The 26,479-nt window shown below is 46.1% G+C and overlaps 1 protein-coding gene across 1 annotated transcript; it reads left to right on the forward strand.

Annotated features, from left to right (window-relative positions):
- The first annotated feature begins 936 nt into the window (after window positions 1-936).
- Window positions 937-22,390, forward strand: LOC311216880 (ATP-binding cassette sub-family A member 10-like). Its single transcript, XM_084298476.1, has 39 exons — window positions 937-1,063; window positions 2,949-3,061; window positions 3,497-3,707; window positions 4,067-4,225; window positions 4,385-4,485; window positions 5,363-5,589; window positions 5,910-6,048; window positions 6,419-6,604; window positions 6,724-6,871; window positions 7,411-7,582; window positions 8,172-8,230; window positions 8,653-8,763; window positions 8,859-9,034; window positions 9,383-9,502; window positions 9,909-10,047; window positions 10,297-10,387; window positions 10,666-10,805; window positions 11,399-11,518; window positions 11,665-11,860; window positions 12,475-12,641; window positions 13,249-13,376; window positions 13,523-13,660; window positions 13,948-14,061; window positions 14,258-14,428; window positions 14,889-14,999; window positions 15,648-15,776; window positions 16,589-16,657; window positions 17,055-17,146; window positions 17,566-17,686; window positions 18,030-18,147; window positions 18,629-18,720; window positions 19,105-19,271; window positions 19,890-19,965; window positions 20,222-20,316; window positions 20,736-20,855; window positions 21,057-21,197; window positions 21,490-21,569; window positions 21,650-21,705; window positions 21,861-22,390. Exons 2-39 carry the CDS (start codon window positions 2,960-2,962, stop codon window positions 21,957-21,959), a joined length of 4,881 nt encoding a protein of 1,626 aa, XP_084154602.1. The 5' UTR covers window positions 937-1,063; window positions 2,949-2,959; the 3' UTR covers window positions 21,960-22,390.
- The last annotated feature ends 4,089 nt before the right edge of the window (window positions 22,391-26,479 follow it).

Raw genomic sequence — 26,479 nt, forward strand, 5'->3', positions numbered from 1 at the left:
CTTGGGCTGAATTGGCTCTAAATAATAAATGAGAAAATAATAAGCATAACAGAAACTGCCCCTTCATTCAGACAGCCATGAGCAGGACCTGGCATATCCAACCCTCTGCTTAATTCCACCACCCCCATTTGCAAGGAAGGGGGAGGTGTGCACACCCAGCAGATGCGCTGGGATGCTCCGTGTCCTGCCTCACTCCACCTCTCAGTCCGCCTGGATCTGGCTCTAAAGCATCCAAAAGGCACTTAAATGTCAGAGGGTTTTGCAGGGCAGAGCAAAGGCAGCAGCTCCAACCCCTCCTCATGTCCAGCCTCTCCTTCTCACCCCGCTTCTCCAAGGGTCCCCCAGGGCTCCGCGGCCACATCCCCAGCCTGGGCACAAAATCAAAACCGTGCCCTTTAGAAGCAGGCTGTCAGTCAAAAAAAAGAAAAAAAAAAAAAAAGTTTATTTTGATGTTGGCGAGAGGCTTTGTAGTCCGAAGGGCTGTTCCCATCCAGGTGGCAGCACTTCACTGCTCTTCCCACAGCAGGGCTCGTGGCGCTGAGTTTGCAAACAAAACCGGTGTCAGCAGAGATAAGCAACAGGCAGCGGTCGCTCCTCCACCTCCAGCAGTGTGCCGAAACACTGCTGCTGACTTCAGTCTCCATTGCTGCGCTGAAAGGCGTAAGAGTTTGCCAGATGAAGGATTTTTCTATGGCTTATTGTTGGGCTTATTTTTCCTCTCTTGGCCAGGACTCAAGAATTTCCTGAGTAACTTTTTTTTTCAGAGAATCGGCTTCGGCGACTCCGCAACAATATGCTCAGTTTGCTTTTTATAACATAAATAAATCTGAAAATCTGCCAAGGAGGAAGGCGGGGGGGGGGAAAGCTGAGGAGAAGCGCGGGTCCGTGTGAGGAATGCCTTTTGGCAGAAATGCCCGAATGAAGAAACGAGTGCGTGAGCAGAGGAGCTCCGAGCACCACTGCAGCAACTGGCCAGCGTCTCCCAGGGAGCCTCAGCATCCCTGCGTCCACGGGCACGTTGCAACGAGCCATCTTTGGATTCCTTTCAGACCTTCCCACTAAGGTAAGGCTTAACTATTCTTAAAACAAACAAAAATCAGTATTTAAAAGAGATGGAAAAAATCAGTTATTAGGAACAGCATAAATAATGATGCGAGAGACACAAATGCATAGGTGGGTCCCTGGGTGTCTTTCTAACAGGCTGAGTTAAGCTTGTGCTTAAGCTTGTTGTCACTTTTAAATGTGACAGAGACTTTTCAGCCCTGCTTTGGTATGGGATAACACTGAAATGGAGCTTGGTTTGCAGCAGAGGTGTATTTCTGGCAGTTCTTGGTGCTGGGAGGATATGGTGCACTTCAGCTGAGTTCAGTACTTTTGGTCCTCCAGCACACAGAGGAGCAGATTTCTGTCCTACATGCAGAGTAAGCTAAAGATGGATCCTAAAAAAAAAAATCTTCTGTCTGTCTTTCACTGCTAAAAATTCCCACTGGGACCGGCTGGGGTCAGGCAGAGGTGGGGGTGATGGGAGGGACACGTGGGACATCCGCGATGGGACCTGGTGGCCAGCTCTGTCCCACCCGGGATTTCCTGGCTGTGAAGCTTAAATCCAGCCATGGGTCAGCTTGTCCGAGTTCAGGTCAACTCCACAATTTCAGGGAAGTCTGGAAGTGGTTACCAAAGGCTGAATTCATATTTTTATATGCCTGGACAAGGGCATCTGTAAGAGAAGAACGCATTTGGAGCGTGATGGCGAAATAGCAGATTCTTGTTACCGAGCCAACATGCTCATCCCTCTCCTCCCGACGTGTCCCACAGGGGAACACCACTTCTTGCAGCAGTTTGTGGAGTGCTTGGTTCCCCCCACGTCTCTCCGGCAGAGCCTGGCCGTTCCTCAGGCACTTGTGCTGATGCTCTGGCTGCCAGTGAGGCCAGGAGCTCAGGATTAATGTTCATTCATGCCTAAGGTAACCCTGCTGCTGTGGTCCAGACCCCGTTGAAAGCCAGAGCATCTCCAGGTGCTGCATGGGGTGCACACTTCTTGCATGGAGGAGAAAATAAAAATATGGCCCCAGCGTCCATGAAATCGTACAATGTCGGATATTCAAGTGGATGGCGTGGAGAGTAATAAGGGAGGGGAAAAATGTTAATATAAACACTTGAAGAAGATAAACAGTTTGTTTATGTGAGCGTAGTCCCTTTGCATCTGGTACTGTGTCCTTTCACTCATTAAAGTTACTCATGACTGTTTTCCTGATGGTTAACATAGACATACTTCATCCGCAGTGTTACTCCAGCTCGCTTTTTGCCTCCGTGCCAGCATTAGTCATTATCCAGGCAATGAATCCCTGTTTTCCTTTGACCACAGATCGTAAGGATGCTGCCAGCTCTTTGGGAGCAACCCACCAATGCACACTCGTGGCTGTTTGTTTCTCTCTCATTTCCCGTGAAAAACCCCGACAATGGCAGCTCTCTGAATGCACTTCCAAGAATTTGTTCTCTCGTAGCTCCCAGTTGCCTTCAATTGACTCTGGTTTCTGCATGAGCTCAGCTTGTACCATGGCCAGGCATTGCTCAACTTGGTGTTGAGCCTATAGCACATGAAAACTACATGCGAGTAGAGTTTGGCAATTTTACTTGACCATGTAGTTGTCATTCCTTGGATATTAAGGCCAACCAAGCCAATTATGTCATGCACTCTGATTTCAACTTCAGTTAACTCCTCCCAGCCCTCTTAAAGCATGGACGCATGGAAATTGGGTCAAAATTGGTGTCTTAATGCCGAGCTGCAAGGATGGGGAACGCACTGAGGGTGATGAGGGTCTGTGGCAGTGGGATCTGCAGAGCAGGGTGCCCTGGCACACACGCAGAGGTGGTGCAAATAAAAGCAGTTGCTGCAGTTCCAGCTTTGGTTGTATCCAAGAGTAATGTTTTATTATTATTTTTTTTAGTACACTCAAAGATGAGGAGACTTCAGAGAAATCTGAGTGTGTTCCAGCAAACTAAAATTCTCTTGTGGAAAAATGTACTTATCAAATGGAGGATGAAAATGCAGAGCTTTCAGGTAGTTTTATTTCATTTAATAATGATAATGATAATGATAATGATAATGATAATGATAATGATAATAATAATAATAATAATAATAATAATAATAATAAAGTGACCACTGAAGATTGTCTAACCCCTGCATTCCCTTATACTTCAATTTCTTTTTATGATGTTAACAGCTAAATTACGCTTCAGAAGCCTTTGCTGGTAATGAATGCCTTATGAGGCTATGCATTTTTAACTGATATCTGTATTTTTTGATGCATACAAGAGCACGAATGGGTTCCCTGGATGAGGTGATGTGCACAACCCAAAGACCTTGTTATTTAATTGATGTCTAAGAAACTGGTGTGACCGAGTGCCTCGTGTTTGTATTTTGATCCTGCAGAGAAGATGCTCCTATCCTGCTATACTACTAAACTCCCTTCTCCATTCTCCCCTTACCTAGGAGTGGATGCTGTCTCTGCTCTTCCTGCCACTGATGTTCATTGTGGGCAACTTCATGCTGCACATCCCCTACCCTGAGGTGCCACACAGCTACCTCGGGCAGCTGGATGACCCTGCCTATGATGCTGCTGGCGTCACCATCGCCTTTACACCCATCACCCCAACCACAAGGCAGATAATGAATGCAGTGGCCTTGAAGTCTGTAATGACAGGTATAACTTTGTCTTTTAAATATTTAGCTTTGTCTTTGTTTAATCTGTTATGTTTTGTGTTACTTATTTTCAAGTATGTTTGGTCAGTAGAGAAAATTCATCCCAAATGCCCTATTCTCACAAATATTTCTTCACAAATATTCTTCAAAACTAATTCTGGTAATTTAAACTACTAGAAAGGTTGGTGTGTGTTTCTGCAATGTAAAGCTTTGCCTAAAATCTTTGCCACTTTGTAAAGTGAGCAGAACTGCAGAAGGGGAGCTGCAACCCTGACAAAAGCGGGATCTATCCCCAAAGCCTGTGCTCCCATTTCCAGAACCGCAGAAACTCATTGCAGTGTTTCTTCCTACAAACCACAGGTATAAAGCTAGAGGCAATGGACAGTGAGAGAGCCCTGGAGGAAGCCTGGATTTCGAATAATGAAATTATAGGGGTTGTATTTAAAAACAACTTCTCCTATTACCTCCGGTTTCCTACTGGGAATGTGGCTATTCCAAATGACAACCTTGGATACATAGGTAGGTACCCAGCTGTTTTCTTGTGCTCTTTGATGCCTTTATTAAACTGTCATTTTTTTTAAGTTATTGGTTCCTGTAGAGCATCTGAATCTTCAATTTTCCTCTTCTATTAAATCAACAGTGGTGTATGAGTGATGCCCTTTTCCTTCCACCCTCCAGATACCTGTTACAATTTCTCAGTACGATACTGTGACAGCCCCAAGTATTGGTACAAAGGTTTCCTGTCCCTGCAGTCCAGCATCGATGCTGCTATCATAGAGGTAAATCAGATTTATGAACTGCAGTAGGTCTCCTTGTATTTTAAACTCTGTCTAGGAAAGACAAATTGTTCTGGGACAATAACAAGGGACAGGCTTGTCTGAAAACTCTCCAGAAAAAAAATAACATGAAATACTCAGCTGCTGGAGTGTTATTGACAGCGACAGTGGAAACTTGGATGGAATCAGCAGTTTCCTGCAGAAGAGGACTGCTTTCGATTTCATTACGAAGATTTGTACTAACTTCTGTTTATCTTCAAAATTGCAATCAGCCCTGAAGGCTGGGAACCAAACGTAACGCCACGATTTGGTCTAGAGATTTCCCAGATGTCAAGGAAAAGGCAATTCTTGCAGGAGAGCGGGGTAGTATGAACAGCTGCTGGATGATTTGGTTTCAAAGTAGGCATGTCTGTCATTTCTCCTTCCCAAATTGTCCTTCAAAAATAGATCAGAAGAGGGGCCCTTGCACCTGGCTGTGCACCCCCAGCTGTCCAGGCTGCTCTCATCCCCAGGGTGAGAGTCAGGGCCCTGGGGGGTGTAAGGCACTGGTGTATCTAGATCCTCAGCACTGGGTGAGGGAAGGATTCTTCTCTCTGTAGACAAGGGAGAGAATCCAGCTGACGTGCAGACATGCAAGTGAGCAGCCCCTTGCTACTGGGATTTATTGCATTGCTTCCTGATGTTGTTTACAAAGCTGCATATAAAATAAAATAAAATAAAATAAAATAAAATAAAATAAAATAAAATAAAATAAAATAAAATAAAATAAAATAAAAATATAAAAAATCTAGGGCTGATGAATCAGGAGGTTCATTATACAGTTCCATCTCACTGTAGAAAATAAATTAAATGTTAAGATTTTGACCTTGAACTCCTTTAGGTGGTGGCAAATCATTCTGTCTGGGAAGAAATGAAGTCAATTGCCGGTGTCCGTATGAAGTCCCGGAGTGTCATCTACTCGATTACACTAGAGTACAGTTATTTCATGATTACTATAGTGATGTGTTTCTCTTCATTCATGTATTTCTTATCAATGAATGTCGTAAGGGAAAGGAAAAAGCTCAAAGTACTCATGAAGACAATGGGGCTGCAAGACATTGCATTTTGGTGAGTTCCATCGTAATTAAAATGCCTGTTTGCCAAAAAACAATATACTTTGGGCACTTGCACACCATGTTAATTAGTTAAATGGGTTTCTAAGTTTTCTCCAGTACTCTAAGAACAAGCCAGAAGGGTTGAGTATGGCAGCTGAGTATTGTTTTTCTTTGGGAATTTCCTAAGGTGGGCTATGCTGTCTGCTTTGCATAGGATACAAATGGGTTCACCCTAGAAAATAGTTAATGTTTTAATTTAAAATGGTCCTGGTGTGAAATTGTAACAACAGTTCCTCATTAAACAGCAAAGTAATGGCAGGCTTCCATCTCCAGGCTCTCCTGGAGCCTGCTCTACGCCGTTTACGTGCTGATCCTGTCCTGCCTGCTGACGGCCCTCGTGGTGCAGGAGGCTTTCTACGTCAGCAGCTTCCCTGCTGTCCTGCTGCTGTTTTTCCTTTATGGCCTCGCATGTGTAAGTCGGGTTTGAGAACCAAATTTCCCCACTGCATGGTTTATTAAGGTTTTGATGAGCCAAAACACTGCTCCAGAGCCACGCGCACCGTGGCCAGGACTGTAAATTTTACTTGGTCACGCTAAGAGAAATAAATGAGTGTTTTTTCTGGTTCAGTGCTGGGATCTGACTCGCAGCCTGGAGGTCTGACAGGCTGGATGGATGTGGCCTAGAAAGACCTGAGTTGAAACTCAGGTCTACCCACTGAGAAAGGATGTTAGCATATTTTATTACAGACCCAACCCCCCTGAGATCTCTTTGCAAGTAGGAATGTCACTGGTTATGGATATTTCTCTCCTTCAGAGCCTGAAGGCAGCCTCTGTTCTTACAGATCCACATGGTTTTCATGCTCTGCTCCCTCTTACGGACATCCAAACTCGCTGGCTCCATGGGGTTCCTCATCACCTTTCTCTTCGGCTGCCTGAGCCTCGCAGTGCTGATAGAAAATCTTCCAGAGCCTTTGAAGTGGTTTCTGGGTCTCTTTTGTCCTTTTGCATTTAATGCTGGCATTGCCAAGGTATGGGGCATTATCTCTGCCAATGAACCATCCCAGCTACTTGCTGCCCTGGGCCCCCTCAGAGCAATTTTGTGAAAAAATCCCAAATCCCCTCTCTTCAATTTTGTCCTTTATTTCAGGTTTTCCATTTGGAAAAATATGGAATAGGTTTCTCTTTTTCTAACCTTATGGAGGAATCATACTTTTTATTTTCAACTTACATTATGCTGATCTTCGACTCAGTCCTGTACATGCTGTTAGCCATGTACTTCGACAAAGTTCTGCCGGGTAAGAGCAATTTATATTTATGACCATACTTTCCTCTTTTATAGTTTTGATTTATATGGATTGCATGTAATAGCTCCTCAAGGAGCTGATGGGCTGCTCCATTGTCTAAGTCAAACAAAATAGGATTTGGATTGAAAAAAAAGGTATTACCCTGCTCAGGGACTTCTTTATGTCTACCATATTCTTGTAATTCCCAAATCAAAGATAACAGAGTATTTAGGGTTTTGTTTTCCTTTCTACTTATACTTGTACTGCTGTTGAGCTGTTTCTGAGAAAATAGTCTTACTATGTTTTGGACAATATTTTAATTCATTATATAAACATTGGAATTTATTAGAAATAGCTCTGAAGCCACCTTTCTTGTTCTGCTTAACCCAGCTCCTATGCACACTGATGAAAATCCCCAACCTTTTCTTAACAGGACAAAGCACCAATCTGGGGGTAGACAGGTATTTTTCAGAAACTCCAGCATGTTTGCAGTAGGAGGACACTTTGAATGTGTATTTGGGTAACCACGGATCATTTTCTGTGCTTCTCAGGGAAATATGGCATCCCACACCCAGCTTTTTTCTGCCTGAAGCCCTCGTACTGGATGCGGAGCAGGAGGGGCTGCCCTGGGGAGGGACCCCACAGTGCAAGGAGCCCTGAGGAGCCCCCAGGAGATGATGTGGAGCCGGTGCCTGCCGAGTTCATGGGGAAGGAGGCCATCAGGTCGAGAGAGGAGGCACTGCTAATCGTGCCCTTTGGTATCTTGGGGCAATGCTCCCAGTACTCCACCACTCCTGTCATCAGCTCTGTTTCCATCCATCCAGGCAGTTTCTATGTCCATGAGGGCTTTGCAAACCTGTTTCACATAGAAAAATTAGGGTGAAAATGGTAAAATAGGGTATAGTTAAATAGGTCATTCATGCTGGTCACTAGTGGTGAAATTCAGGTAAATTGCTGGGTTTGTTTTCGTTTTGTTTTGTTTGTTTTGTTTTGCAATACACTTGGTTAAACATCTATTATAGACAGCGAGGGGAACCCGGAGGGCAGCCTGTAGTAAAAAGCCACCCCTGGCAGTGGGCCTGACCTTGTCTTTTCAAGGTTTGGTGCTGTCAGTGCATGCCAGGTAGCGATGTCCACATCTGCAGATGGAGCATGCCCAACCCTGCCGGACCCTAGTGTCACTTTGCCACGACCTCATGCTTCTCATGCCATTGCTGTCATTTCAAATCAAGACCCACAGAAATGAGAAGGGGCAACAGGGAAGTGTGTTTATGGGAATCCTGAAATAATATCTGCCTTACCTTCCTTTTAGACTCAACAATATTAAAAAGGCATATAAAAAGAAAGACAAGAAAACAGAAGCCTTAAGAGGTAGGAAAGTTGTGATATTAATTCCTGTTAAAGGTGAGGAAAAGAAGTTGTGCAAATATTTCAGATGGCCAAAGAAATAAAACAATATTTGGATTGCTTGAAAAATTATCTAAGATACAGATGCAACTGATTACGATTTTATTCAGTTTTTCTTGACTGATTTTCCATTCCCAGTAAGAGTAAAGAGAAGAAGAAAGCTTTTTTTCAGTTGTCATGTTGCTTTCTCTTTGTTAATTACAAATTAAAGGCAGAAGAATCTGTTCTAGGTTTGCAGAACATTTCCTCAGTTTGCTTAATGCACTTCTGACTGAATATTGCTACTCAGTTCTTATATTCCTGGACTTGTCTTGCCTTTGACAATGAGTAGAGGCAAGTAAAACTTCTTTCTTTTTTTCCCAAACTTGGTGTTGCTTTTATTCTAGGTTTGTCTTTAAATATTTATGAGGGTCAGATCACTGCCTTACTCGGTCACAGTGGGGCTGGAAAGACAACGTTGTTAAATGTCCTCAGCGGACTGACTCTGCCTTCTGAAGGTAGGACTGCAAAGGGTAGGGTAGGATGGGGGGGTTGATTTAGGACCTCTAAAGACCAATTCTTTCCCACCCCTTGTGCTTATTTGTATAAACAGGCTCTGCAACCATCTACGACTACAAGCTCTCTGAAATAGGAGACAGGGAAGAGATCAGAGAGATGATCGGCATTTGCCCACAGTTCAATGTACAGTTCGAAGTCCTGACGGTGAAAGAAAACCTGCGAACTTTTGCAGAGATCAAGGGCATCAAGTCCAGAGAGGTAGAGCGAGAGGTAAGGGGGTGTTCCCCTGAAGGGCATCACTGCCTGGCAAGGGCAGGCAAACCCCTCATTTTAACGAAGGTTTGCTGGGCAGTGCAAAGCTCAGAGGGCTGGCTGTTTCCCCTGAAAATTGAAGCTGGTGTAGAGCTTCTGCCAGGCAGATCTGGGGGCTCAGTGCAACCAAAACTACTCAACTCTTTGCCTTAAAGAGGGCAGGGGGCGTTCTTGGGGGGCAGGCAGGAGCCAGGCACTGGGAAGCACCCTTGGGAGCTGCTCCCAAGGCAGCCAGATCTCCTCTGTGGCTCCCAAAGTACAGAAGGGCAGCTGGTGCTGGGAGCGGACTTTCTTGTGCTTTTCTAGGTGCAAACCATTTTGGAGCTGCTGGACATCAGTAATGTTCAGGACACTCAAGCTGAGAAACTCAGCGGTGGGCAAAAAAGGAAGTTATCCATTGGGATAGCCATGCTTGGGAGCCCCCAGGTAAATTACCTATGGCTTTAAATTTTAGGTTTTTTGTTTGTTTTTTTTTTTTTTGTTTGTTTGTTTGTTTTTGTTTTTGTTTTTGTTTTTTTTTATTAAAATTTAATTTTAAATTACCAGGTATATTGCCTATGGCTCTGTCATGTAGGGAACATTTGGGTCCATTTGATAATTTTAATGTGGTCATCGTTATGTTGGAACAATGGTAAATTCTTAATCTTAATTTTGCTGATCTAGTTTAAAGCAGAGAGCTGCCTGAGCTCTGTGCAGCTCCTGGAATGATTGCTCCTGCAAACCAGGTGGCCTGGCTCTGCTGGTGCCAGGACCTGGCCTCTCAGGGACCACCAAATCCACAAAGTGGGCAAGTGTTCCTGCAGTGAAGTGCCTGAGTGCATCCCTCGTGCAGGTGCTGCTGCTGGATGAGCCGACGGCTGGGCTGGATCCTCTTTCCCGGCACCAGGTGTGGAGCCTGCTGAAGGAGCAGAGAGCTGGGCGGGTGATCCTGTTCAGCACCCAGTTCATGGACGAGGCCGACATCCTCGCCGGTGAGCACAGGCTCAGCCTCTGCAGGGATGCAGAACATCCCTGGCACAGGAATGCCTTCCCCAGGCCAACCTGCTTGGGATGAAAACCTGGGTCAAAGGGATCTGCCCCCTGAAAAGCAAAGAACATCGTTGATCTGCCTTTGGGGAAAAAAAAAAGAAAAAAAAAAAAAAAAAGAATAATATGTGTGTATATATATACACAAAACACCACTATACATTTTAAATTCCTTTGATGTTTTGTTTCTTTAGACCGCAAGGCTTTTATCTCGCATGGGAGGCTGAAGTGTGTTGGCTCTTCCCTGTTCTTGAAGAAAAAATGGGGGATCGGCTATCATTTAAGGTATCTGCTTCAGCCCTATACTTGTGTCTGGGAATATGCATGTACAGGAATCTGCCAGAAGGACTGTAAGAAGGAAACTGTTAAAGCAGCAAAATGAGCTGAATTCATATTCAGTTAAATTAACTGAAGCAGTACTATGCTCGAGAGAATTAATGAAGTTTGCTGGAATTTTTATTTTATCCATCCTAGCAAATACAGTGCTTTTTCATTTTTGTTTTGTTTTTATAAAAATTAACCATCTGTCTTGTGTTTTGTTTTGCTTTTTTTCATCTGAACAGGATCCATGTCAGTGAATCCTGTAACGTAGAGAGCGTGACATCTCTGGTTAAGCAGCACATCCCCAACGTCATATTCTCGGGACACGGCCAATATGAGCTGAGATATAAACTGCCATTAGAAAACGTGAATAAATTCCCAGGTAATGTACATGAAAATAATTGAGAATTGTCCATAGTGGGATAAAAATAATCAGAAATGTATGTGAGGAAAGAGAAATGAAGACTCTCAGAAGACTCAGCAGGGGTCACATGAGGACTTCAGAACTGTTGTATTTTTTTTTCTCCCTACAATTCGGGCATCCATACAGTTCAGATCAAACAGTGTGATGAAAGCTCTTCTGCTGCTTGTAATGAAACATGTGACAGGCAACCTGGGCCACATGTGTTACTGTGGGTTATTTTTTCTTGATGGTAAAAGAAATAACAGTGATAAGAGGAAACTCCATGTAACTGGTACCATACCCCGTACCTGCAGCAGCAGCAGGCAGGTGCTCACTCACCCACGTGTGCCACGCTCAGTCTGGCAGCCCCATGGCCCTGCTGCTGCCCCGGAGGCATAGTCTGAAACATGATTTATGTGTATGGCAGCTTTGGGTTCCCTCCAAATGCTTTGCATCCTGGCAGTTAACGTTTTACCCCTTTCCCTGCTGACTTCGGCTGCACCAAGGTCTGGTCCCTCGAGACGTGCTCGTGCAGGAAACCTGAAGGCACTGACGGTCTCTGTGTCACACAGATCTGTTCCGTGGCCTCGACAGCTGCTCCGACCAGGGAATTATCAATTATGGAGTTAGCATGACAACCCTGGAGGATGTTTTCCTGAGGCTGGAAGAAGAAGCCACATTGGGACAAGAAGGTACAAGTGTGACCGCAAACACACAACCCCCAGCCAAAGAGCCCGGCTGCTTTACAACCCCAGCAGCCGATCACCAGGGGGCTCGTACTTTTCCCCACATTGTAATGTAAAAGCTGGTTTCAGACATAACTGAGTGTGCTCTACAGATGATCACATCCCTGGGGAGGAGTGGGCAGAAGCAGGACCGCGGTGCCCTGAGGAGATGGAGCCAGGCTCCCTGCTGCTCTCGGGCACCAGCAAGGCGATGGTGAGCGGCGCAGCGCTCTGGAGGCAGCAGGTCTCTGCCATGGCCTGGGTGCACTTCCTAAAGCTCAAGGGTTCAGTGAAAAACCTCCGGTCCATGTGAGTACCAAAGGGATGCTCTCAAGCAGAGCTGGAGCTCAATGCGGTCACAGCAGGGGGGATGATTTTCACACTCGTGTTCTGATGAGCATCTGGAGTAATTGATGTCATGTCTTGGCTATGGATGGTTTTGGCAATCTGCACTTAGAGATGAGGAAAGCTGTTTCCTTTCCAGTGCCAGTAATATAAAACCTGCCTCAAACACACACGTGCCTCTCCCATCTCTCTCTTTCCCTCTCTCTTTAAAGTTTTAATACTTGGTATCCTTTGTGCAGCTTCTTTCCTACACTGAGTGATTTATGCAAGGGAAACCAATTTTCTCTCTGAATAAAATGATAATTTAGGAACAGTTTTATTTCAGGTAGGGAAGAGAATTTTAAAATAAACTAATGTGTACAAACAGCAAGGAAGATATTGCTTTCAGACTTCCTTTTTAATTTTATATTTTTTTAAAACTTCTCTCATGTTGTCAGTGCCTGAGCTCATTTGGCCCCATCAGTCTTCAGTCTGGCACACGAGAAGGGAGATGCGGGGGTACCATATCCTTCCCAATACACACACAGTCTGCAAAATACCCGCTTTCCGAGTGTTTATTCACTTCTCTCTTAATGTAGTTTGCTGCTCTATGTGGTTTTTCTGCTTCCTCTGGTTTTGCAACTGGCCCTGGTTGCTGCCTGGCAGAGCATGAGCGCCTGGGAGCTCTCCTCGGCGCGGTACTTCATGCCCCTGGGGAAGAGGGCTCCAGCGGAGACCACCAGCCTGCTGGTCCACAACAGCACGGGTGAGGGGAAGGGGCAGGGAGGCTCCTTGTCATCCTGTCCTGTTCGGTGCTGTTCTCTCCCATTAAGGAAAAGAAGGGAAAGGGATGATGGTTGTAGGATGAAGGGGGTGTAAAGGGTGGTGAAAGTTTTGGTGAGAGAAGAGCAGGGTAATCACCATTTTAGAGGGTTGTGGATGAAGCCTACTTTTGCTTCAGCAGCTGGTGAGGTCCTGATGCAGACATGAAAAGGGATATCCCAGCAGATGGGATTAGAAGGGAGGCTGTTCTTTCCCTGCCCCAAATTCTGCTTTTTCAGAGTGTGCGTCTTACTGGGCACCACGCTCCAGCAAGGGCACACTAATCCTTGATCATCCTGCTTCCAGAGTTTTACCTTTGACATTCCTCTTAGTGGATGTTATTTAAATAAAAAAAAAAAAAAAAAAAGGGCAAAAATTCAGTCTGTGAGTGTGTAATCCATTAACTTCACAAAAACGACGTGCTGTCTGGCGTCCCTGGTCATTAGATTTTGTCTGGTTTTGTTTGGTGGTCATGGATTCAAAAAAGAAACCATCAAAGCCTCTTTTGTTGCTCAGTATTATGATTCCTCTGCTTTTGGCTTTCACACCAGGCTCAGGCATTGAAGACTTTATCCACACTCTCGAGAGCCAAGATCTCACAGTGGAAATCACAAGCCAGGAAAATATCACAGAGGAGCTGAAACACAATGGGGCTATAAAAGTGTCTCGTGAAGGCCAGGTGAGGATTTTTCCTCTTGCCCTACTATTTCTTCCTAACAATTTAAGAATTAAGCAATTGACACACAAGGCATAAGCAGAATTAGCTATTTCAGGCTTGGATTCTCTTGGCCAAGAGTTTTCACCTTGGTTTCTTGCTCTTTGAAGAGCTACAGGTTCACCATCTTGTGCCACATGGAGGCCGTCAACTGCTTCCCAGTGCTCGTGAACATCATCAGCAACGCTCTGCTGAGAGCTCTCAACTCCACCACGCACATTCGGATCTGGAGTCACCCTTTTTTCTCTGTAAGTGTCAGGGTCTGATAGCTGGGTGTCAAAGCACTGTCCTTAAAAAGGCTTCAGGTCTCAGTGAGCCATCAGATTGCAGCAGGGAGGCACGTGGAGCCTCTCCTCTCCAGTGAAAGCACTTTGCTGTGGTTGTGAGGAAAACCTTCCTCCTGCCAAAATTTGGCTAAAGGCCCGCCTTGTTCTCATTGTCTTGTACTCCTCGAGAAATGCAGCGAAATGAACTGTGGCATCCAGCCACTGCGCTGCACATGTTCTCTACAAACCTTTTGTTCTTCTCTTTTCAGATAGATAATCCACGATTCTGGGATTACTTTGTTTCTTTCTACCTCATTTACATGCTGTTGCTGTTCCCTGGTTTTCCTCCTCACTTTGCGATGGGCTACTTGCAGGATTACAAGGTAAATTCACTGAAATGGAGCAGGTTGGGGTTCATAACTGTATTGCCATGAAGATGCTTGAATACGATGGGCATCTCAAGGGATTTTTTCACTATGTGGCCATGAGCCAGCACAGAATGCTAGAAGATGATAAATAAGTAAATAAATTTGGCATTTAACCAGCCAGATGGCAGCTGGCCAACATGTGCCTTCCCAGACAGGAGCTCGTGCCCAGCTGCGGGTCTCGGGGCTCTTCCCCTCGGCGTACTGGTGTGGCCAGGCGCTGGTGGACATCCCTCTCTGCTGGCTCCTTCTCTTCTCCATGTTCGGCCTTCAGTTCGCCATGAGCAACAAGATTTCTGGGAGCATCGGCAACATCTTCTTGCTGGTACGTCCTCTCCTGGTGGTTGTTGGTTCATTAGTGCGGGATTTGGGTAATGATTTGAGCAAGAGTAAGGGTAGCTGAGACAGCAGCCACGTCTAGGGAGGCAGCTTTTTTCAGGAAATCTCCATAAAACAATGCAGGACCATGGCAGGATTTAGCAGTTCATTTTCAGCAGGCAGGACTAAAATGCATGAGTGTAGCCAACACTGGCACACCTACAGGTTCCCAAATCCTTACTGCCCTTCTCCTCGTTTCACCTCCTATGAGGATTTCCCCAGCTGGAAATGAAAGGCAATAAATCTTGTCTCAATACGTTCCTTCACACTCAGCAGTCAATTTGTGGTAATTTCTGAATGCCCTGATCTTAATTTATGACTATGTAAACTGAACCACACTGCTGCATACAGGTTTCTGGTTGTTGACACATTTCCATTTTCTCTAATGAAAACACTTTTCTCTGCAGGTCATGGGTGCTTTGGGCTACGGAGTTTCCATTGTTCTCTTCATCTATTTAATCTCCTTCATCTTTCGCAAAGGATGGAACTGTGATTTTTGGTCTTTTATCCTGATCGTGGTAAGCATATGGCTAGATAATGTGATGTAGGGTTTACAGAAAAGTATTCTGAGCTCTTAAAGATGAACTAGAGATCAAAATATCAAGTATAGGTCCAAGACATAGGTAAGGACATATGTTTTATAGTAGGCAGTTCTATGTACATTAGCATCACTCTGTTCTGCTCAGTGACAGTCCCTCCCATTTCCCCCAGCCCTTTGCTCTCACATTTCTGGAAATAAGGATTCATTTCACATTTTGGACAATTGCAAATCTTGCTCAAAGGTCTTTCTCAAGGTAAAGTTTCAAAAGCAAACTAATAGGGAGCTTGTATTCCGTTCCCTTATTCTGGGAAGCTCAGGTGGGTATTTGGCACGGACTGGGATGGGAACAGGATGGGATGCCATACTGTTTTATTCTGCCCAAAGCAGCCCTGTTTCTGGACTTTCCCCAGCTGGCCCAAGCCAGCAGCCTTCCCTTAGGCAGAGACAGCTGAGTGCCTTCTGCATCCTTACCCTTCTGCATCCTTACCCTTTTTTCTCTGTATGTTTCTTGTCCATTTTGAGCAATTCGACAGGGAACTGAAAATGTACATCTATGTAATTTTCATGACCAGTGAGGAGTGTAACCCTTTGTATCAGCTGAGTAACTCTCTTGTTTCATTTTTAGGTATGCCTCGTGTCTTTTATCATCAGCCGAGTCATGGATTACACACTTGATATGAGTGTCTCCCTCTACCTCATGTCTCTCTTGATTCCCCTGTACCCACTGCTGGGCGTTACGATCAACAGCGAGCAGGTAGGCAGGGGCACTGGGTGGCGAGAGACCCACAGCTCTATACGAATGCTGCACAACAAAAGCTTTTGTTCTGGCAAGCAAAGTCTGGTGCTGATCGCATGCTGCGTCCTGGGAAGACTCATTAGTTTCTTCGTGTGGGTAGGATTTTCCAAACCATCAGAGCGCATTGTTGGATAACCATGTCAGATCAGATGTAATTTATCCAGCTGCTCGTTACTGCTAGGGGCTACTTCTCGTGCAGTTGAGCCATGCCTGTAGATTAGGTAAGCAATCTTAATTCTTTCCATGCAAAGTCAAATAACTTGGCCTAAACAACCATAAGAGAAAATTTGAGGTTATACATCTGACTTTGCATGGAAAGCGTGTGAGCGTTATGAAAACCCACGAGGCACTTTACTTCTTCTCAGCTAGGGGTGATCGTGGAAAGGCAGCTCAGAATTTAACAAAACCCTCCAGCTAAGTGCAAGACTTTTTATGTGATATAAGTGACTCAGGAGTGAAGTCCAAACAGAAGAGAGTCCTGCTTTATCCTGTCCCCCTCTGTTGGGCCCCCAAGGAGGAGGAGACCAGATGTTTTCCTCTAATAGACCATTATCCCCCCCAAAAAGTCTGATGCACCTCCTGAGTTCTGGGCCATTTTCTGGAACTGGGGTGCCCAAGTCCAAGGGTCTGTATGGTAAACATTTTGGGTAAATTGGAAACTTTTATATGTTGTTGTATTTTCTGTTTGTATTTAAGCCTTCCAACACTAGCCAGCTTTATATTAAAAATCTGCAGGTCTTCACTACATATATATATTTTTATTCTTGCAGATTTTTGTAGAGGACGCTGACTTAATTGCTGCTAGTCCCAGGAACCATGTGCTAATAGCCGTCTTTGCAGTAAGAAAACATTTAAGATTAATTTGATTTAGAAATGTGTGTCTCCCAAACCCTGTCCTCAGCTAAGAGGAAGCTCGTTTCATGTAGAAGGTGGATGTCAGGGGGTCTGGATGACAGATTGCCCACCTGTGCAAAAATAGCTTTGCTCCTTTGAAACAGGTAAGGGAAAATGAAATGAGCCTAGCTCGCTTAATGCTTCTGCCATTGATGTTTCGTGCATTGATAAATGATAGCAGAGTTCACCGCCTTCAGGATTACCCCGAGTTAGATGGTAATGGGCTTTTCCACACACTGGGTTTCCCCCTCACCTATTTTATAACACTGCCTCCATCTTTTCAGCTTCAGCCACAGTAGAAAGGAAGGCAAGGCTGTTAATGTGCCAACCTCTATTTTTCAGCCTTATATCCATTCTGTGGGTTTCATTTTTCTTCTTCGGTATTTGGAGATAAAATATGGAAGAACAGTTCTGAGAAAGGACCCGGTATTTAGGTTTGTATAAACACACATGCACCCCAGGCACATGCGAGATCTAATCTCTTGGCACACTGCTTTTCCTTGAAGACATTTAGATCAAATGTCAGGATTTTCATGTCCCTATTTCTATTTTCTTTATTTTTACTACTGGTGGTTTTTTTATAACTAAAATCCCTTCTTAAATCCTGCAATGTTATGATAGCATAAAACAGCCCTCAAGCTTTTTAGTGCCTCCGCATGGTGCTGCCTGTGCTGTGAGGAGGTACTAGCCTGCTTCTCCATACAACGCAGAAAGCCCTGCAGAAAATAATGATAAAAAAGAAAAAAAAAAAAAAAAAAAAGAAATGTTGAACCAGTCTTGGCCTATCCAAAATGTGTTGGTGGAAAACAAGGGTAAAGACTAAACTGCTAAGATGAACCTGTTGGGTTTGTAGAATTTCCCCGAGAAATGAGAGCAGCCACCAGCATCCTGAGGAGCAAGAAGAGGAGGATGAAGATGTTAAAGCTGAAAGAGCAGCAGTGAGAAATGCCATCATAGCTCCGAGTCAGGAGGAGGTAAGACTGAGTGTGGTCCTTCCCTCTTTATTTGATATCAGTAATAGGACTTCTGGTTAAAATAAATAAATAAATAACAAGATTAATAAGGGCAAGTCAATGCTCTGGCTGTATTACTCCTCACTGGGAAAATCCAGCCCTCAAAGGGACTGGATGGGTCCCATCAGGATAGGGAAAAAAGCTTTTAAGAGCACTCCTCAGACTCTCAGAGAACTACAAATCAAATTCAAAGATCTTTATAAGTTGTTTTGCTTTTTTTTTTTTTTTAATGGAAAAATATTACTGAAGTATTAATGCTCCCCAATATAATAGACTAATCTTTCTTCCTCCTGCTTGCTTTCAGAAATCAGTTATTATTGTCAGCAATCTGTGCAAGGAATATAAAACAAAGAAAGCGGGTTCTGTTTTTAAGAAGAAGAAGAAAATGGCCACCAAAAATATCTCCTTTTGTGTTAATAAAGGTGAGAAGTGGAACTGTTTTACTCACCCTGTTTTGGATGCTGCTCATACCCAAAGAGATAATCCTCTGAAGAGTCTCAGTCATCTGAGCTACGACATAAAGGCAGAATCTGTTTGCTCCATGGTTAAGGCATGTCTGTGCTATGGCCGATGTGGTAATGAATAAGGTGGATGCATCCAATTAGTCTCTGATCCAATTAGACCTCTGATTTAAAATGCCATAACCCCCTCTGCAGCAGTCACTGCAATTCCTGGGTGACCTGGGAGTAGTGTTCAGACTCACATTGGCTATAGAGTTGAAATGTAATTTATGGACTCTCAGAGTATATATTTATACAGCTGTTTAATTTTATTTGATCTTTGCTATTAATACATTCTCTTTTAAGCTTTTTTTTTTTTTTTTTCTTTTCTTTTAATAGGACTCTGCCTGATATATTTGTTAAATGGTGATTATTACTAATAAGTGTTTTGTCCTGATTTCAGGGGAAGTATTGGGACTTTTGGGGCCAAACGGAGCTGGAAAAAGCACAGCTATCAAGATGATTGCTGGAGAGACAACACCGACTGCGGGGCAGGTAGGAGGCACCTGGAGTCTGGAGAGAAGGGATAAATGTCCACAAAAAGTGCACGTGCAAAGCTTGCACCTAGCTATTGAATGATTTTCTTCAAAGCAGTATGAGGGACCAAGGTTTTAAGCAAATCCTTTGTGCCATTAAATTAAATGGTGTATTAATAAAAATGATTGTGAATCACTTTTAGCTTTACCAATCACTTGCATCTCCCTGGATTCACCGTGACTATATTTAGGAGCCATGCAGCCAAGGGCTGCAAAATCAGCCCTTTGCTTCTTGGGTTTCCCTCCCCGTTGAATCCCGCTGAAACCCCCTGGCCTTCCTCTGAGCCCTATGCCTGGGTCTGCGCAAGGTTGGGAGAGGTGAAACATCGGCGTGGTTGTACAGGTGCTGCTGCAGAGGCGAGAAGGAGCAACATGCTGCCTGCAGGACCACCTGGGGCACTGCCCACAGGACGACCCGCTCTGGCCGGACCTCACCGTGCACCAGCACCTCCAGGTCTACGCGGCTGTGAAAGGAGTGCGCAAGGAGGATACGGCTGCTGCTGTCAACCGGTACGGGGCAGGGTGGTGCCAGGTCTTGGGCAAGGTTTTATTCCTCTTCCTAAGGCACAGGGAGGAGACCAGAAGGTCAAAGTCCTCTGTGAGCCAGGGGGCACCTTGGAAGGAACTCGGGAAATGAATCTGCAAAAGTGATTTTGTGCTGAATGCTGCGATTAAGTGAGTGGGCTGAGAAAATCTCCAATTTACCTAAGTGTGTTTGGTGGGGATAGATTTACCACTGACGTCCCTTTTAAGTACGTTATCTGCAGGAAGCATTTCTAAAATCTCGGGTTTTATTGTTTGGCACTACAAGAAGGGTGCTTAAGTGCTGCCTGCTGAGCTGACACCGGCAAGGTGGAGTGGATTTATAATGCTGTTGACACGAGTGATTGTTCTTAGAAAAGAGTTTGTGGCCTATTCAGTGCACTCTGCTTCAAATATTCATTCACATTTTTACAACACAATAAATGTTTAATGAAAACAAACAGGAGCCAAGAACCAGGGGAAGAAAGTTCTGTTTTCTTATTGTTTTGGAAACCTCTGATTAGAGTATTCAATTGGGAATAACAAAAATGTCGGTTTTTATGTGTTGTTTTTTTTTTTTTTTTCCTTTGTTCCCTTCCCCCACAGAATAGTGAATGCTCTGGAGCTTCAGGACTACTTAAAAAAATCAGCGAGAAAATTATCTGCTGGGATAACCAGAAAGGTGCATTTTTTGATCCTATGCTGAGCGTTGCAAAATGCCCTCTGTGAGCAGTGGGACCTGTGTGTGCTCCCAGCCCCCAGGAGAGCATCTCATTGCACCCCACGGTGGGCTGAGCTCACCCAGCATCTTCTAAGTTTGTGTCTCCTAAAACCAGAGGCTCAGTTCCCATAAGCAATGTGATGCTGCCCACAGCTCTTTGCAGACAGGGTGCTGGGGGCTGCAGCAGACCTGACCCCAGCCCCTTTCCCTTCTGCAGCTCTGCTTCGCCATGTGCGTGCTGGGCAACCCCGCGGTGCTGCTCCTGGATGAGCCATCGACCGGCATGGACCCCAAGGGGCAGCGCTGTGTCTGGTGAGCAGGACCCGGGCACCGAGCAGTAAATGTGTAGGGTTAGGTAAAGGGCATTTTACCTCATCTGCAGTTAGTGCTGCTCACGTTGGGCCAGTGGTTTTATCAGAATCGCTGTTTTCCTGGTTCTCCCCAACTAATGCATGAGCGAGAAGAGAGAAGCCCTTTTTCTTTTGATTCCATCCTTGTTGTAGATTTTAGGATGGTTGTATATGGATTTAAAAGTCCATAATTGGACTTGAGTCAAAAATAAGAAAAATTCTCATTATTTCCAAGTGCCACCAGTCTAAAGTTTTTATATCCTTTTATGTTAGTTTTAGGGGTAGGCGTATTTGGAGGGGCAAAAAGGTTTAAGAAAACATGTCTGGCATTTCTAGGGAGTGTTGGCTTTTCTTTTTTTTTCTTTTTTTCTGTGTCCTCAGGAAAATGATCCGTGCTGCCCTGAAAACCAAGGAGACGGGGGCCATTCTGACCACACACTACATGGAGGAGGCAGAGGCAGTGTGTGACCGCGTGGCCATCCTGGTGGCCGGGCAGCTACGGTGGGCAGCAATGTGGCTGGGACAGGAAATATTTTTTAGCCCCCCTGGGTCCAATGGGGTCTTCCCCTCCAGCCTCAGCCTCTTGAGCCCCCCACCATGGGCGTTATGAAGTGCTCCCCATTGCAGGACGATTTGGGCAGGAGCAGACAGCTGGGGATCAGTGGTTTCACACTGACTTCATGCTTTACCCCTCCTCTGCAGGTGCATTGGCTCCATTCAGTACCTGAAGAGCAAGTTTGGCAAAGGCTACCTGCTGGAAATTAAAGTCAAGGACCCAGAGAGCACGGATCTCCTCCACACTGAGGTTTTGAGGATTTTCCCGAGTGCAGCCCGTCAGGAGCGGTGAGTATAAATACAGGATGAACAGAGGCTCCAGGATTACCTCTTCCCCAAAAGTGTGCCCAGTGCAGTGGGCAAATGCAGGATTCAGGTGAAGAGAGGCAGAGGGGTCAGAGTCCCTCTGTGGGGATCTGGTCCCATAATGTCACCAAGTCCAGCCCTGCTGCCATCCCCACAATAAAACACCCACAGGTCCAGCTCATAGTGTGACATGAAAAAAGGCATTTTTCATGGTAAAAAACAGTATTGACAATGATCAATACCAAGCAGGAATCACCTCTTCTTTTCCTCTCAGGTTCCCCTCTTTGCTCGTCTACAAGGTCCCAATGGAAGACGCGCTGCCCCTGTCCCAGTCTTTCGCCAAGCTAGAGGAAGGTAAGAGCAAGGGAAGATGGCTTTTTGAAAAGGTGGAGCACCGACTGGTAATTTTCAGCTCTATTTCCATTTCTCCACAGCCAAGCAGAACTTCAGCCTCGAGGAGTACAGCTTCTCCTTGAACACTTTGGCTCAGGTAGGTGACAGACGTGCTGCAAAGGCGTGAGCAGGAACAGAAGCCAGGTCTGGGCAGGAGGCAAGAAACTGCAGGAGCTGCGCCACCTGCAAAGGTGCATCAGAGGGTTAGGGAGGGTCTGAGAAGTGATCCGAACTTCACGTTGCCCATTTCAGGTGTTTTTGGAACTCTCCCGAGAGCAAGAGAAGGATAATTTCGATCTGGCTTTGGATGGGGCTTTCGAATGGAAACAGCTGCAGCAGGAGGACAGTTAGAGACCCACGATGCTCATTTACACATTACTCCGTATTAACCTAAGTGGTGTGATATTGCACATATTTACTGTCATTATCGGTGTACCAGGAGGAGGAGGAGGAGCTCTGCCAAGGGCATTTCTTACAGCATTTCACCTGGACTCTGGGGGTGTCTGCACCGAGCCCTGCCCCAGGCTGAGTTTCTGAGGGCTGGTTGATGAAATGCTGCCCGCTGCAAGAGCTCTTGTCGAAGGGAGCAGCTCAGAGCAGAGGCTGAGGGAGCAGAGGGACCAGAAGGGTGTGAGAAGGGTCCTGGCTCATCTCTAGGGACCAAGGTTATGCTTTGCTCGGTGGGTCTGGGTGCAGCAGGGAGTCCGGACACACTGCCAATCTCCTGGGCTCGTCTCCTGCCAACATGTGGGACTGTGCCTGAGACACGTTTAAATACATCTTATTAAAATTTACACTGTATTTTTATATCCTTCCAATAAATGTCTCTATAGAAACCGCAGCAACACCCTCATGTGTCATTACTGCTGCGGACCCCCAGCAGTAGCTCAGCACGCTCACCCTCCTCCCCCTGGGGATGGAGGTGGCTGCAGTGGGGCTGAGGGGTTTTGGCAGGGCAGGGGATGAAGAAGCTGCGTGCTGCAGGAGCTGCTGGTGAGCCTGGGCAGGCCTCAGGGCTGCCAGAATTTGGGGTCAGCTCACAGCGTTGGAGCTGCATTTTCTGAATTCATGGAAACGACCTCCAGCCAGAAAGTCCCGGATCAGCAAACAGATGGCCAGTAAGAGAGCGACGGGGAAATATCTGCTCCATCTGCCCTGGTGCCCACGAGGCACCATCACACACCCAGCTCAGCGGCCGGATCCCCCCAAAAGGCTGTCACCACTTGGGCAGGGGTCCTGAGCCTGCAAGCAGCCACCCCCCAGGGCACGGCTCGCCTTGGCTGTTTTGCAGTCGAGGTCGGAGTGCTCCTCGCACCCCCGGAGCAGCAGCCTCCTGTCAGCAGCTTGTTACGGCCCGCACTGTGAGTTTGTGCTAGCCGAGGGGAAGCTGAAGAGCTGCCAGCTGCAAAGCCTTTGGAGGGCAGGGCAGGAGCAGCGTGTGAAAACGAGAGTAGTAACGGGGGACGTGCTCCTCTGGCGCAGCCTCTGGCAGGGAAGCATTTAGGGCTCGCAACCCACCGAGGGTCATGGCAGCAGCACAGAAATATTTTCTGTGGAAAGTGGAAGTCCTGGTACATTTGCAGAGTTTCTGGAAAGGGAAGGGATGGGAGCTGCTGTTAATCTTTCTGGAAAGCAAAGCTGCTGCTAGTTCTGCTCGTCTCTATATATCCATCAGTCCCTTCTAGAGTTGCTCTGCACTTGAAAATTAACCTCGTACCTGCTCAGGGCTTTATCTTTTTGCTGCAATGGCCAGTGAATATGCCACAAGTCAAAACCAGGACACGGCCTTCCCTGGGTGTCCTGGGTGTTTCCAGGTGTCCCAGAAGGGCAATGGTGTATGGCCATGGTCAGGAGCCGGGCAGACCTTGCAGGAGCAGTGGTGCCAACCCTAATTTGTGCTCTGAAACCCATCAGATCTGGTTTGTTGTGGGCAAGCAAAGTGCAGGGCCCCAAACCCTGCCATGGGAAGTGTCTCAGTGGCATGACATGGGAAATGATGTGGTGCTCTATGCCAGCCCTGAGAAGAGTTTGAATTTATATCACCTACAATTCTTACATGCAACATCCCCATGCCTGATCCAACAAACCCTTCCTGCTCTTCATATCAGCAATTCCATGAGTCAGCTCTTTGGAAGGATTCGTTTCCTCTGGTGTAAAGATTAATGAGAGGATTTTCCTCCTGAAAAAAAAAAAAAAAAAAAAAACAGGCACGCGTTATGCCTGCACTCAGCTCGTTTGCTGGAGCTAAAACCCTCACAGAAGATATGAATCCAGATTTCTTTACATAACCTGGTGGCTGTGTCGCAATCTCTGCCTGTGTAGGTTGCACACCCAGCCCCAAACCCCGCCTGGTGCTCGGGGCGCTCGCTCAGAGGGCTCCTTGTTCCCTCCCGCTTGCACAACAGCTCCTCTTTTACTCCCCGCCCCTGGGAAATGGGGTATGTGAAATCCCCAAGCATTTCGGTCACCTTCTCCTGCACTGGGCTGCAGAAAATGCAAACTCGGTGAAAGGGAAGGGGTCTCTGCGGCTGTGGGGAACTCAGGGCTGTGCAAGCCACCACCCTCTCCATATCACAGCAGTTTATATCATATTTTGCTGTTCCCCTCCATATCTCTGTCCCTACATGCAGACCTCACTCCTTTCACCAGGAAATCTCTTTTCTATCACAGCCAGGTGACAGGGTCCATTTGGAGGCCTTTGAATGATGCAAAGAATAACAAAATCCCAGCGAACTTCCCCCAGTCCTGTCCCAGAGTGACAGGGGATGGCGAGGGGAAGCCGGGTGCATGGGGGGGTGAGGGAAGCAGAGGGAAGGACGAGGTGTGACATCTCCCTGGGGCAATTGCACTGCTGAGGCTGGACTGGGTTTTTCCTTTCCTTGGAACATCTCCAGCCGTGGCTGCTCCTTCCAAAAGCACTTGTACCGTGTTTTTTTAAGTAACTGCCCCCGACCTGCCTGCTAGCACGGGGCTGGCGGGTTGTTCTGGGTGCTCTTTGGTGCTTCCCATGCCAGGGGAAGGCCAGGCAGCTGGAGCTGGCTCCATCCTCTCCTGCACAAGGAGGAGAAGGGCAGAGCCCCCCACAGAGCCCCCACGGGGAGCTGGTTGGGACTGAGGCTTCGTGTGGGCCCCCAGGGAAGGAGGACGGGGCTGGTGCCATCGCCAGCACCACATCAGGACTTCCAGGAGCTGGGCCGTGGCCAGCACTTGGAGAAAAGGGGTCTGTCCCCAGCACAAAGCCGGGCTCAGCTGGCAGCGGGGAGCGAACAAAAGTGCTCGAAAAGTTCATGAGCACTTAACATTTTCATCAGGAAAAAAAAAAAAAAAAAAAAAAAGGACAAGAGGACAAGAGTGTGATTTCCTAGAAGCAAGCAGGCTTCCTGAACGTTCCCTTCAGAGGTCACCCCCGCCTCCCTCCCTCCCCTGCCCTGAGCTGAGGGGCTGGGGGACAAACCTCAAACCTCCCCCTGCAGCTGCCACTGAGGCACCCCCGAGTGACATCAAGGAGCAGCCCACGTCTTCAGGTTAGGTGAGAAAAGTGGTGATGGCCTGGAATTTTCAAATTTCAAGAAACTTCAGGAAAAGCAGCAATGAAAGCTTCAAAATATCAATGAGCCAAACTTGTACGGAGGAGGGTAAGGCTGAGAGATGCTACGCAAAGGGTTGGTGTCCTGCAGGACATCTCAAGACCTCATGGCTCGGCTGAGCATTAAACATCCTTTTCTCAGGGCATCCCTGGTACAAGTAAAAGAAAGTATAAAGAAAACAGGATATGGATAAAATAAAACAAAATATAAATGAAATAAAACAAAGTAAGATCGAAATGAGATGAAATGAAATGCCATGAAATGAATGAAATTAAAATAAAGTAAAATAAAATAAAATAAAATAAAATAAAATAAAATAAAATAAAATAAAATAAAATAAAATAAAATAAAATAAAATAAAATAAAATAAAATAAAATAAAGTAAAGTAAAGTAAAATAAAATAATAAAATAAAATAAAATAATAAAATAAAATAAAATAAAATAAAATAAAATAAAATAAAATAAAATAAAATAAAATAAAATAAAATAAAATAAAAATAAGCCCCGAAGCCCCCAGGAGGCTCCGTCCCAGCGAGCACAGCTGCCCGCAGCTGGCCGCCCCGTGCAGAGCCAGCTGTTCCTGCAGCACAGGGAATGAGGCAAGGCAGATGCTGGCAGCCCCCGCAGCGTGGAGGCCAAGCCGCTTTTTCCATTCACCGGAGACAAAAGAGGAAATGGGGCTTGGATTGCTGCCCCCTGAGCGGGCTGCAGCGGGTCCTCGGCTCAGCCGGCCTGGGTTGTGCTCCCCAACGAGTGCCAGGATGTCCAGTCGAGCATCACTGAGAGTATTTCATTTTTAAGGCATGAATTAGGATGCAGGTGAAAGCCAAGAAGACCGTTCCTTCCCTTGCCTTGGTGCTCCTTAACTCCCCGCAGCATCTCTGCACCCTCCCGAGGCTTCAGGCTGAAGCTGCTCTGCAGCCCTTCAGCACCAGATGGATAAAATATCAGGCAGAAGGCTCTGTGTGGCTGTGACAGCAGCCAAACCCAACAAAATATTTACTTCAAAGCAGGCAGAAGGATAGCTTGTCCAGCTGGAAAAAGCAGGAAACGTTTTTTAAAAAGAGGGAGAGGATTGTGTAAGGCATGATGTTTTAATTAAATCAGGCTTTAATGATAACAGGAGTTCACGAACTTGTGTTCCAGGCAGAATGCAAGTGTCCGTCTGTCCGTGTGCCTCCCCGTGTCCTGCCACAGGAATTGGGCAGTGCTTTGTGGATGGGCGAGGAGGGAACGGGGCTGGGCAGGAGCTGAGCACCTGGGTGTCTGTGGTCACAGGGACT

Source organism: Netta rufina (genome assembly GCF_964035555.1).
Source record: "Netta rufina genome assembly, chromosome: 19".
Lineage (NCBI taxonomy): Eukaryota > Metazoa > Chordata > Aves > Anseriformes > Anatidae > Netta > Netta rufina.